General features: G+C 43.8%; 1 protein-coding gene across 17 annotated transcripts in view; it reads left to right on the top strand.

The window, feature by feature from the left end:
• LOC135913281 (uncharacterized) overlaps positions 1-14,236 on the top strand; it is a 49,930-nt gene that overhangs the window by 12,891 nt on the left and 22,803 nt on the right. For 7 of the 17 annotated variants that reach the window (XR_011508291.1, XM_070524885.1, XM_070524883.1 and 4 more), the window contains 2 exons: positions 10,958-11,019; positions 13,075-13,462. The exons of 3 other annotated variants lie outside the window; for them this stretch is intronic. Coding sequence is in view for 7 of the 14 variants with exons in the window: in XM_070524885.1 (XP_070380986.1) it covers positions 10,958-11,019; positions 13,075-13,462 (450 nt within the window). In the remaining 7 variants the exon portion in view is untranslated. Of the gene's footprint in view, positions 1-9,357; positions 9,964-9,994; positions 10,262-10,312; positions 10,338-10,957; positions 11,020-13,074; positions 13,463-14,236 lie in introns of those variants that run through there. 7 more of the 17 variants (XR_011508297.1, XR_011508293.1, XR_011508296.1 and 4 more) reach the window with 7 other exon arrangements.

Raw genomic sequence — 14,236 nt, 5'->3', positions numbered from 1 at the left:
CTCTCGCGCTCCCCAGTGACTTCAGACAGCAGCACTTCTACCGACAGACATGACATCTCACCACTTGACATCCTGGACATGGCATCGGAGCAACAAAAAGACCCATGGATCGTCATGGTGTTCGACTTTTTGTCAAATCCTCCGGCAACTTCGGCACCTCGAGCGCTACGCCGACAGGTGCAGCATTTCACAATCCGGGATGGACTTTTATACCGCCGCAACTACCACAATGACGGCCGCAAATGGCTTTTAGTAGTACCTCGCCACCTACGACAAGAGTTCTGCTCCGCTTTTCATTCTGACCCACAGTGTGGTCACGGCGGAGTGTCAAAAACTTGCACACGGCTTTGCCTACAATATTATTAGCGAGGGATGTACACCTTCGTCCACAAATATTTACGCTCCTGCATTGCCTGCCAGCAATGCCAATGTGTCCCGCATCTCTCCACCGCATCTCTCCAACCACTTCCCTGCCCAGCTCAGCCATTTGACCGTGTCGGCATTGATATCTATGGGCCTCTTCCATCTACTGGCGCGGGCAACTGATGGATTGTTGTCGCCGTAGATCATTTGACACGGTATGCTGAAACCGCCGCCTTGCCTGCCGCATCAGCAAAAAACATCGTCTCGTTCATTATAAACAACTTCGTTCTCCGCCATGGCACACCATGTGAACTGTTGAGCGATCGGGGCTGCGTATTCCTCTCAGATGTCCTGCAGTCACTCTTATCTGAATGCCAAATTATTCACCGCACTACTACTGCTTATCATCCACAGACCAATGGCTTAACAGAACGATTCAACAGAACTCTTGGTGACATGCTATCAATTTATGTTGCATCTGACCACTCCAACTGGGACCTTGTACTTCCGTTCGTCACTTACGCATATAACACTGCCTCTCAAGCCACCACCGGATTCTCACCATTTTTTCTGCTTTACGGCCGGCCGCCATCCCTCCAGCACCATTGATACGGTTCTCCCGTACCGGCCGGACCCTGCTGAATGCTCACCTGTTTCTACGGTTGCTCAGCACGCCGAGAAATGCCACCAACTAGCCCGTTCGTTGACGTCTGCTCAACAGTGCCGCCAAAAAGAATGCCATGACCTCAATCCTCCCCCTCACCCCTTCCCCGTCGACTCACTCGTGTGGCTTTGGGTCCCGCCTGTTGCTGCTCCTGGCTTTTCGTCCAAGCTCCTCCCGAAGTACCACGGGCCCTACTGCGTAGTTGCACAAACATCACCAATGAACTACGTGGTCGAACCCGTATCGCCATCTTCCGATCTGCGTCGTCGGGGGCGAGAGACTGTGCACATTGACCGGCTGAAGCAGTATTACGATCCGCCCACCTCTTCCTAGGTCGCCAGGATGGCTACTCTTCAATTCCGGGGGTGATTGTGACGAAGAAGATCGGCAGGCTGAAAAGCCCCGTTGCCACCGCGTGGCACGTACCCAGTTCGTTCGCTGGCTGCGCCCTACCTGCTGGTGCTGAGTTTGTCGCTGCTGCTCTACGAGCCGAATAAACCCCCCTTACAGGGGGATGAAACTGAATGCATCAAGAACTACCAGTATCTCCTTCACTCACAAGAAAAATGCGCTTCAGTTTACATACACAATAAACAATATATCACTAAGAAAATACGAGGAGGTCACATATCTCGGGGTCACTCCTACAATGAAATTAGATTGGGAAACTCATATAAATAATGTGTATGACAAGGCCCTAGGTAAACTACATTTCTTGAGAAGAAAAGTTAGAAACACACCTCCTAGTGTTAAATGCACACAGAACCCTCATTAGACCCTCTTTAGAGTATGCTGACATTATTTGGGCCCCACACCAGAAGTATTTAACCGAGAAACTAGAACGCATACAGAACTTAGCATTGAGATTTATATATTCACAATATTCACGTCAAACGAGCATTACAAACCTGCGCGTCAAGTCTAACGTTCAATCACTGGCTCAACGTAGAATGATTTCCAGATTAAAATTTCTATGCTTACTTTATCACGGCTCCTATTGAGTACCACAAGCAACATACATTCAAGCGCCATTCAGACTTTCTGCCTGAACCAACCATAATAAATCAATACGACACCATCCCAGCCATAATAACACTCGCAAGTACTCTTTATTCCCACACGCCATTTCCCATTGGAACATAGTACCCTCTAGAGCCGTAAATTGCCCATCTGCCAACGCAATTATTGACAGTATTGAGAATCTGGAATTCGAATGGTGATATTGCCTGTATTTCATATGCAGCCTCTGTAGATGCATTCTTATGGTAAACGCTGTTTCGCCTGCTTCCCGGACGGCTCATTTAAACAGTGTATATATTTATTGAGTATGTTCATTTTTGTGTGTGCTAATGCTCTTTGTTTTGGATACACTAGTTTAAGTTTATTCTTTTTTTTGTACTGTATTCCATGTTGTAACCACTCCTGCATGGGCCCGACGATGGCCTGCAGTATTGTAAAATAAATAAATAAATAAGAATGCAAAAACAATATATGTATACATATATACACATATACATACACACACATACATATATAGATATAACAAATTTCACAGAAGTTTACAATAAACACAAGTTACCATCAGGAAACGTTCTTTTTTTTTAGAAATTATTTTACATACTTGCAAATATATATGTGCATCTATGTTAAAAAACATAAAAAAAGAAAAATCTGCATATAGGCTGCTGCTTTCGCGACAGACATCTCGGCAATGTAGCCCAGGGCGTCATCACATCCTTGAATTTTAACAAACGTGAAGACGCCCTTTGCAGCATCCAGTTCACGACACGAAACCCTGCCACGTGGTTCGGGCACAATCACTGCAGTGGAAACCTGGATTCTAGGAATAGTAGTTACTAGTGTGAACGTATAAACAAAATGAGAATATATGACAAGTTCTACGGAACTGTTGGAGCAGTTGACAATACACATCTACAAGAACAAATCCAATATTTTAGTTATGTTTAGAGATAACACATCAACATGTTGGTTAAAATAGTTAAGTAGGGAAGGTAGTGTATGTTTAAGGCATTGGCAGCCATATTTAGTATGTGAAAAAGGGATCTGCCATGGTGCCTGGTGACGATATGAATATGCACTTCTATTTTGTTGTAGAGTTGCCGGGGCTAGGAATGAATCGAGTTTTCCCAGCATAGTATTTCTATAGCTTAGTAATGTTTTGAATTTATATATGTCACGGGCTCTGATTATTCTGTTTTGTTGGAAAAGCTCTTGCGTATGCTCGAAAAAACAAACGTTCGCTATCACCCGAATTGCTTTCTCATGAAGTATTTCCAGCATTTGAATATTTTGCGCTGTAGTGTTACCCTATATAAGTGAACAGTAACTGAGGTGTGGATGGAGAAGAGCATGATAAATGAGACGCTTAACTTGAAAAGGTAATGCACTTCAATTGCAATTTAACACACCTACAACTTTTCATACCTTTGAGCAAATATGACTAACGTGTTCATTCCAGGACATATGCTCTGTGAGTATTATGCCTAGGGTTTTTATGGATGACGTAATGTTAATTTTATACAGACCCCACACAATATTATCTGGCAATGTAGTAGAACTTCCCAGAGCATGAAAAACAACGCATTTTGTTTTGGTTTCATTGAGGATGAGGCCGTTTGCCTTAGACCATGCTCGAAGTCCATAACAAACGGAGCTTGCTATAGGTGTTATTTCTTTTAAATCTTTACCTGTAAAGAAAACAGAGCAATCATCTGCATATGTGACAAATTTACACATATCGCTCACTTGTACAATATCACTAATGTAATACAGGAAAAGTATCAGGCCAAGAATGCTACCTTGGGGCACACCCGCTCTCAAAGATTTTATCTGCGATCTGTTCTCATTAATTTCAGCAAACTGACGTCGGCTTTCTAAATAAGATCAGATAAGTTCAAGTGTTATTCCTCGGAAGCCATATTTTTCCAGCTTTATCAGCAGCAATTTCTGGTTGACCCTATCAAAGGCTTTGCTGAAGTCTACGTATAACCCTAAAGTCAGAAAATTTTTTTCAGTGTTCTCTAGAATAAGCTTCTTCTGTATACTTAAAGCAGTTTCCGTAGACCGCTTTTTCTTAAACCCGTGTTGACACTCGGTTAGCAGGCTATGTTTTTGCGAAAAATTATCAATATGAAAGTTAAAAATTTTTTCGAGTCCCTTTGATAGCACAGGAAGTATAGATACTGGCCGATAATTGCCCATATTATTTTTGTCACCTCCTTTGTGAACTATTACTCTCGCTACCTGCATATTACGCAGGAAAACTCCGGTTGACAGGAAAATATTAAAAATGTGCATTACTGCAGTTGCAAGTAAGTCTACGACGTACTTAATTGGCCTAATTTCTAAATCATCGACGTATCGACTATGGCTATTCTTCAAGGATGGAAATGTTGTAATCATCTCAGGGATGCTAGTAGGCTTTAGGAATAAAGATTCTCTTAATGAAGCGGCATGCATTGTATCTTGAATGTCGTGATCTATGCATCCTACTTTAACAAAAAAATTGTTAAAATGGTCTGCAAGTTCTGTACCACCTACAAAAGTGCAATCAATGTTCAACGTATTTGTTTGTGTATCGACTGACTTCCGATTTAGTGCTTCGTTTATTTTCTTCCATACTTTGACACTTCTGCTATTACCTCCATGGAGTTGTTAGTTGAGTTTTCTTCTCTATTAGTTGCATCGTCTATTAGTTGCAGGTGTGCCTAATACAGTGTTTTCACTTTAACCTCCTTATTTGCCTTTCTTCACTCTCATTTCCACTTGAAAATTTTGAACTTTGAGTGCCTATAACCTATATTAGGAAGTAGCCGCTAGCAACACTTGGGGAAGCAGTGTTCTTTTTTATTTTAAGCATGAATGGCATTGTCATTCACTGAATTTTGTGTGTAGTGCACAAAGCATCACATGGCAATAATTTCTTTGTTAAAAGAACTATAAAAGACAGACTGGCAAAGATTACTGCATATTTCATTTGGGATAAGTAAGTTGAAAACCTTGTATTGTTTTAGAATGCTTTTCTTCCCAATTAGATGTTTTACAGGAAAACATTTTGCAGCAGAAAACATGTTCCTGTGTCGTTCTTCCAAAAGACATAGTGAAACTTGTGATCCCACTTAGTGTCTGCAAAACTGAATGAATTGGTTTTATGTGTAAGATTAAATTGCCCAAATTATACGGAATTTTTAATGTTAATTATTAAGCTCAAGGATGTAATTAATGCTTTGAAACATTCGTTCTATGCTTCCATATATGTAAATGTAAGCTTTCACACAGTGAACACACTAAATTAGAAATATGCCTGCTATCCATGCTTTTTGCGCGTTGAAGGAACTTGCATGCTTTTGCATGTTTAGGAAATTGCCTTTCATTCTGTTTATACGGCATAATTTTCTCACCTATACTAGTAGCTACAGTGTACTGAGGTTGAGTGCCAAGGCAAGGAACCCAGAAGTTTTATGGGAATAACTACCCAAAATTACTGTCGATGGATCTGGCAGTGGGGGCGGTTCAGGAAGTGCACTGAAACTTGGAAATTAATGTTCAGTGTGACCTGCAGCATTCTGGAGTGAGGGTCTGCGCTGGAAGGAAACTATGAAATATGTTAGCAACTAGTCAAACATTGTTTTAACTCCAATGAGTGCTTTTAATGGTGCACAATGGGAAAGGACAACCAGTGACATCGATGCGAGCCTTCCGACTCTAAAGTTTGCTCTATGCATTCCTCTGTGTCGTTTCATCAATGGCAACAGGGCAGGCACGTACGCTGTAATTTTTTTCGAGGGGGGGGCAACCTTAGGTCTCCTTCCTATGCAAATTAGGGGAAGGGTACCTTTATTATACAAATATGAATAATGCCCACCATTCACCATAAAGAAACATAAGGCCTGTGAGATGCACCTCTCCTTTACATGGCAAACAAGGAACCACATCAAATGGACTCACGCTGGAAAGAACTGCAGGAAGAACTCTACCAAGAACAAGTAAACAAGTGAAAATGTAAATTAAAGATTTCTATAGTAGAATACATAGCAAGCATGGCACGTGAACCGCGCGGGGTTGTGTTGCTTAGCCAGCCAATCACAAAAGCAAACAAAATCATCGTCATGTGGCCTTTTCAACAATGCATCCTACTTGATAGATCCGGAGAGTCTGCTGTTCTTGAAGAGCCTTTTCATCGGCGGAAGCAGTGAGGTGTGCAACAGGCATGGACAAAGTGTATGGAGTCTGAGCATTTCACTCTTCAAAAGTCTGCGGTACAGTTCATTTCACTGCTGAACCCGTTTTACTCATGAAACTTCACTGCCAACTGCACTGAAACTTGAAAACAAATAGTTGCAGCAAAGCAAGCATTTTATAATTTTCAGTTCGAAAAGAATTCGACTTTCGCCATTGTACTTTAATAAGGGAGGGAAAATGTATAAAATTTTGCGCTAATAATTTTATTTTTGTGGTCACCGCCTTATTTGCCTAACAGGAAAAGTTTGAAGTATGAATTATTTGCAGCCTCGCAGAGGAACAGTGGCTGGCGGTTATGAGGCCGTGGGCGGGGCTTCGCTGCATACTTAAGTTGCATCCGACTATAGTTTCGTTTTTTGAATTACCTCTAGAAGAATGATAGAGAAATATATATTTGCGGAACATATTTGCGGAACAATCACATTTTTTTTTGATCCCTCGTATACTGCTCTACTAAGTGCCAAACTGACTCTTATTGTTATTTGGGAAGTTGTGTAACGATGCGTGGCCACCAGTCCCGTGCAACAGGATAGACCGCAGGACGCTGTGGTTCTGGACATGCTGCACCCACTGTGAAAGGTTAGAAAAAAGCCCACATAAGCACAGCAGAGAAGTGGCAACATTAGGCGGTTTTACTGATAACTGTACAAGCGTCATTCAAGACACACGGAATTGTTCCTCACTTCTGGCGGCGTTTACAGTAACGAACGGCACACGCATTATCAGCATGATAGCATTGCCTGTTACTTTCCTGTCGGGAATGATAATGCGCATGCCGTTCGTTACTGGAAAGTACCGGACTCGCCGTGTTAAAGAAAGGAAATGCGGACAAGCAGATGACGATTATCGTTGTGTGGCAAGAGGGTGTAATTATGCCTAAGAGTGTATGCTAGCCACCATACCCTTAATATAAACATATCTTCTCTGTAAAAAAAAAAAAAAGTTTAACAGCGATTTTTGTCTGGCAACAAAAAAAAAAAGAAGAAGAAAGTTGCTTCCAAAGATTGTGCGCATCTATTAGCGGCGAGAATTAGGAGTGGCGCCCTCTCGCGAGTGACGTCACGGCCAAGACGCCGCTCGCTCCGGCTCGCTCGGCTGCCGCGCGCGCTCGTTCCCTTCGTGTATGCTTGAGGTATGGGTGGCTCGAGCCGTACGTATTGAAGAATACGTCGGCTTCTTTCAGCTGCCATACCTTAACCACAGTTTCCTCTTCAAAGGCGTGTGAGTCGAGAAACTTTGCGGCTTGGATATCGCAAGCTAAGTAGCGTTAAAGGGGTCTACTAGGTTTTGCAATGCATATATGCGCCGTGTGTATCGGTAAATTTTGACTAAAAAAAGAATATCTGCAAATTCAACGCGCGAAGTTGTGTATGATGCTTCGCTAAACACTTAACAATCATTTAGTATTTAGCTATGAGATAAGAAAAATTTGGTAATTGGCGTCAACATGTTATCCGATGTTAGAAAGACACTGCCAAGCGAAGCTGTCATCACGATTCCTATTACTCTCGTGTGTTGTTCTATTCAAATATGGCCATTCATTGTTGCGTAAAAAAATAGTTAGGCGCGCATTTCTTATGAAAAAGTTTGCTGCTACTTTCATCCCCCTCTGAAACAGGCCTCCAAAAAACGAATTGCTCATGGCTGCTAACACGACGGCGCGTCATGTAGAGTATTTACATAGTTAATTCACAAACACCATAGTAGCAATCACCTGAGAGATAAGTTTCGTTGTTAAGATCGAGAGCCACTCAATTGAAAGTGATGAAATGTTTCATAGTGGCCCTCAGTAGCCTTTATCGACAATATGGCACACCCCTGATCACGTAACGGTAGCAATCGACTGTCCGTATGGCGAGGCACGCTATGTTCGCGAAACCCATCAGTTCACTACAACTTCGAATTAAAACCATAAAGCATTTTTTTACAGCGCCAACTGGAATGGCTAAAGTATTCTCGAGCTACTACACCGCAGCTTAGATTGCCTACAAAAGGAAAATTCAAGCACCTTCTGTCTCACAATGTCTCGATCCAGCGTTATTTAATTATACAAACAGATAACAATTCGCTTCGTCGGTACATAAATTAAGGCTAAATTAAGTTTGCTCCAATCCAATCGCAAACATTCATAAAGAAAGCACCACAAGCCTTGCATATACTTTCACTTGATTTCTGACCCTCCACCGGGGGAATTTCGATATCTTGAATATGTCCCATACTACTAGTCATTGACGCTTCGACGTCTTTCTGGCTGCAGCTATGCGGTCCAGCAGGCATGCTTCACTAAAAAAATTGGGCCGAGCAGCCTGTGTCAGTTCGCCAAACAGATTCGTCATGTATATTCCTCAAGCAACAAGCACCAGTAAATTTCTCAAGTGAGTTTGATTTGATTTGATTTATTAATTTCCATTTACACACACACATGTACAGAGGAGTGGTAGATGGAGGTGGATGAGGGAAAAAAGCCGCACAGACGTGGCTTGAGGTAACCTCACCCCCTTAGGTACAATATGGCTGCATGGGGTAACACATCAAGCGCCATATAAATTACATTTATATAGTGGCCATAAAACATTGCAGTTATACAATATATGAAAGAACAGTAAAATATTTCCACAATAACAATGCAAAACACACTGTGGCATTGAAATAAATAAATGATATACACTAGGTAACATAGACAAAAAAAGAGGAACATAACATACATTATTAATCATTAGCAAACGCGCTCTAAAGAGGCGAGTTGAACGTGTAGCACGGAAAAGGGAATATATATTGGTACATTCCTATTTGTACTCTGTAAATAGCTGTAAGCCTTCATTAACTTTACTTCAAGTTTCCACCGCTTAAAAAAAAATAAACATGTGAAGAACCGCCTAATGTTGACAAGCAGGTAAAGAAGCAAGTGAGGCGTGTAGTATCTAAGCTCCAGTATTAGTTAAGTCCCCGTGCTACTGCCGAGCGTTTCTGTGAGGAAATGCAAAAATTCGATATTATACTATGAACTACTCGTCGTGAGCAAACCTGTTTTAGCGGAATAAAATCAATGTGACTGCTGTAGAAGTCATATATAGCCAGCTTTGTGACATACTTGTTGCACCGCGGCAGGTATGGTATCATAACTGGATTCCTATAGGCTATGCTTTTGTGATTGTCTATCCGCGTATGAAAAACCCGCAATGGGCTGGTCTGCGTCGCTTCGGCTGGCACTGTAGCGTTGCCTTCGAGAGCTGCATTGTTGTCTAAGAACTTAGCTCTTTGAATAAATGTTCGCAAAGAAAGACGTCGTAAAAATATATTTGAGACGACCACCATAAGTATACAAGCAGAGAGAACGAGGGTGAACAAACGAAAACACCGCAGAAAGCGCCCGGACAACGCCCGAACTGTAGCAGACGACAGGCGCGAGTCCGTGCCCTGACGTCACGCGAGCGGCGCTCGCAGCGCCGCTCGTGTTCGTTCTCGGGGCTAATAGCCAAGCCGATCCATGCCTAAAGCTTCCCAAAATGGCCGATTGCATCGTCGAAGTCGTTAATACACTCTAATCGTTCACTTGATTTTTCGCTGCATTGGAAATGCAAGCGCTTAATTTCGCCGAATGAAATGTCTCGACGCTTTTCAGCGCCCGTCTCGTGCTTCTGAAAAGTGCTTGCGGTATTGGCGTGAACAGACAGGCAAGTGGACGTATTTATTCTACAGTTATTGAACAGTTACTTATCGATGCATCTTGAAGTTAGCCTAGAAGCTGTCGTTAAAAGTTCCGTCTTTCAGTAGACCTTGTGCAGCGTACTCTCAGCTCAATACGAAATTCTTGACTGCGTTCTCGAGTTTTGTTTAACGGTAATGAGAAGCAGTTAGATAATGCACATAGGCAAGGTTTTGTCTGGTCTTGCAGGAGTCCCAGGTGCTTTTTGCGCCGCGTACACTGTCGCAATCGTTACACGTCTGAGGAACCAGACTGGCGGCGCATAGGTAAAGCCGGCTGCCAGTGCAAGCCGCAGTCCCCTACATTGTCGCTATAAAGAGGAAATTTGTACGTGTACTAAGGGTACGCAACGTTTCTTTGTTCAGTATAATTTGGCGGTGCCTCCAGCAGAGAAAATGTGGATCCCGTACTGCTCCTTCGGTTTGGGCTCGGCAATGCCTCCGCGTGGCGGGCGCGTTTAAGAGGAAGTTTTAGCTCGGGTGTTCCAATCTAAATACATGTAAACGGAGTATTCGTTTTTCTCGGCAACCACTGCACCAAATTTGACGAGGTTTGTTACATTTAAAACAAAAGCTTAGAATCTAGAATTTCTGCTGGGTACACAAAAGATTTAAGCGAAACAATTGAAGCAGAGCGGGGCATGGTGCTTTCAGTGCCCAATTTTTTATAGAACATGTAGTTTTCCATTATAAAGGGGACTGTAATGCGATGTCTTGTAAGTAGGGGGTTGTCTTATATTCAGAGTCGACTTATGTTTCAATATGAACGGGAATGAAGTGTTACGCAGTTCTTTTAACGAAATTTACCTCTGCTGTTTAGTTTCCATATTGTGCGTAGAAGCAACAGTGCGTGCGCTTTCAGCTGCTCAGTTTATCTTCAATGCTGCTCTCAGTTTGTAGAGTTCATCACATGTGCATGTGCAACACATTGGCGAAGGCAATACGAACTGCATTTCTCGCTAGCTGGACAAGTTGGAATGGCAATGCACCTTGGAGAACAAGACTCGAATAGTGAAAGTCTGGTGGTAAGTCTGAAGTAATATATTTTCATTTATATTTGGTGTTAACTTTCCAGCGCAAACTTTCTATCCTATTGAAGAAACATTTAGCCCCCTGTTTGGCCTATTTTTTGAGGGCCTTATACATCAGGCCCCCTAGCAAGTTTTATAGCGTCCTCAATCACCTTGCCCCGGGGTTGCCCCGAAACCAGAATGATGCGCCTTGCACCGCTGTGGTGGCGCACTGCAAAGGGTCAACATCGAGGACAAAACTGCACCCATTGCAGGGTGCTTGCATGCAGCGCTATTTTGCCCCTGGCGCGCAAGACGTGCGCGAATACGCGCGCGCGCACATTTTGTTGTGTGCAGGTGCTGAGCATCTGTGGCAAGCGCTCGAACCTTGTCAAACTGCGTGCTCTGACATACCTGGTTGCAAGCAAACACCAATGGATCTTATAATTAATCCTGACTACCCGTTCCTGACGACCCTTTCAACGAACCTGTCCACTTTCGGCCGCTCTTCACCACATTGTTTTTGGACGAGGTTGATAAGCATGCCGTCTTCGCTGTCAGAAGAACTTGAAAAAAAGCTCATCGATTGCGGCAATTAGCAGCGCTTCCTTTCTCATTGCCGACATCTCCACTGGCTAACTCCGTTGCAACCGCAGCTATCGGGCCAGAGCATCCACGGTTCTGCAGTCGGCAGTGCGCGCGCGCGTCCCGCAGTGCTTGCTGGGGATTGCACCCCGGCGCACCGCCGATTTTCTCGGTGTGAGACGGGGCAATGGAAAACCGCTCCAACAGGGTGTGCTTCCGGTGATCGAGGATGAAAGTGCGCACCAAGGCGCCCCGGTGCGGGTGATCGAGGACGCTATTAGTTTACACTGCAATTTAAAGCTTCTTGAGACCCGAATACAGCCATGGGACATAATTACTTTTCAAGCTGGTTATTATTGCCTCCAGGCATGTTTCAAACATGAAAGATGTTTTTTTAATAACATAGTTTTAAATAACTGGCACCTTTTTTAAATATCACAGTCATACGTAGACAGGCTAAGAGCTGCATCTCCAAGTAAACATCTCATGCTCGCTATGGTAAAAACTGCATATCATTGCCTGAACGCAGAGGTGAAGATGGAGTTATGTGTAGTAGACTGTTACTTGGCTGCTGCATCCTGGATTTTCATGCATTAATGAGGAATTCAAAACATACTTCAAGGTTGCTTCCTGCTGTTTGTGACAATGCAGAGGTCTACATCAATTTAGTGTGAAATTTCTTGAAAGTAGATGAGAAGAATATGAGTGAACCACTTTCGACAGTTCCGCATGCATTAGACTTCATATCCACGATGAATGTTTGGAGTAACGACTTCAGACTTCTGGCATTTCTTTATCGAAATAATCTTTTAAACTGGTTTGTTATTAGAGGAGACAGCAGAAATTGAATGCCCTCTTACCACACCACCATGAGGTGAGCGTGACTGCCAACAGAGAGACACTCTCCCTCTGCCTTGAGTAGCCTCCGCGAGCGATGTTCCTTCCTCACCTTGTCACATACTTGAGCCGAAGAACCACATCGGGTTCACGTGACTAGCACCACCCGCTTTTTTTTTTTCTTATCCAGTTTTGTTGCGTGGCACATTTTCCACCGTGGCATTGCGCATCCTGAATTGGGCGATTTACCGAAGTAATGCATCATGGCGAGCGACACTTTTAAGACTGTGTTTTGCATTGCACTGTTTGTTTGTGTTGCCTTGACTCTGGCTGGGTGTGGCGCTTTCTCAAGAGGGAGGAAAGTGGTGTTTCATTTGAAGTTTCAGCTGTCTGTATGACATGCACAGATTTGTCATGAATACCTGTGTCATGTGCTGTAAGGCTGTAAACTTAAGAACAGCATTAAATACATTCTCTTAGTGGTGAATGCAACGCATACTTATCTTTTGCGCACAAAGAAAATGTGAACAGTGTACAGTGCTCCCACTTCTGCGTCAGTCTGATAAAAAGGTCAACAAAGAGTGATTCATTCTGGCACCGGTTGTGGCAACAGGAACACAGACTGACCAGCGTTCTTTGTATCCGCAGGCTTGTGTCGTCGTCTTCGACTCACCGTGACGAACGTACCGCTATCTGCTTCCACGTGTGTCCGCCCGGCCTACAGCAGCTGCGCCATTCAAGGATCTCCGGTGCTATCGGAACCAGCGTTGCGCTTGCGCCACCAGCCCACCGCTTGTGTCGTCGTCTTCGACTCACCGTGACGAGCGTACCGCTATCTGCTTCCACGTGTGTCCGCCCGGCCTACAGCAGCTGCGCCATTCAAGGATCTCCGGTGCTATCGGAACCAGCGTTGCGCTTGCGCCACCAGCCCACCGTGAGAAAAGGATATAAGGAGGCGCAGCGGTACCGGCACCTTATTCTGGCACCGGTTGTGGCAACAGGAACACAGACTGACCAGCGTTCTTTGTATCCGCAGGTTAGTCATATGCGTATGTATCGTTGTCATTTGTGATTCCAATATTGCTGCAGCCGCTGCCAAACATTGCTGCTGAACTTGTGTTAACTTGTACTGCCAAGCTTGCGTCGTCTCGTGCGGCCTTCCGGGTGTGGTCGGTGAACAATGCCTACAAATGCGGAGCTTGCCAAAAGAATTGATGGCATTGAATCTAAGCTTGGAAACGTAAGCGAAAAACTCCTTGATGACATTTTTGGGAAATTTCTGCTGAGGGCAAGCAATTCGGGCATAGACGTCGTAGAACTTAAGCAAAGAACTGATAGTTTAGAAACTAGCGTGGAATTTCTAAGCAAACTCGTCGAAAAGCTGAGCGCCGAAAACAAAGAGCTGAAATCCGAAAACAAAGCTTTACAAGCAAACAACAACACTCTCACAAAGAAGGTTGGCGAACTGGAGCAATATTCTCGATTAAACAACGTCGAGATTAAGGGCATCCCTTGCACGCAAGGAGAGGACTGTGTGACAGTCATACAAACTATTGGCAACAAAATTGGTTGCCCAGTAACCGCCAGTGACCTCGACGTTGTTCATCGTGTTCCTACTAAAACAGAACATAAGAACATCATCGCTCGCTTCTGCTCGAGAACGAAGAAAGCCGAGTTCGTCGCGAAAGCACGAAAAGCTAGACTCTGCCTGAGTGATATTGGCCTCGCAACAGCAAAAGAGAACCCTGTCTTCGTTAATGAACATTTAACACTTGAAAACAAAGCTCTCTTTTCCAAAGCCTTGGGTCTG

This window comes from Dermacentor albipictus, chromosome 9 (assembly GCF_038994185.2).
Source record: "Dermacentor albipictus isolate Rhodes 1998 colony chromosome 9, USDA_Dalb.pri_finalv2, whole genome shotgun sequence".
NCBI classification, from domain to species: domain Eukaryota; kingdom Metazoa; phylum Arthropoda; class Arachnida; order Ixodida; family Ixodidae; genus Dermacentor; species Dermacentor albipictus.
This window is presented reverse-complemented; position numbering and strand designations above follow the sequence as displayed.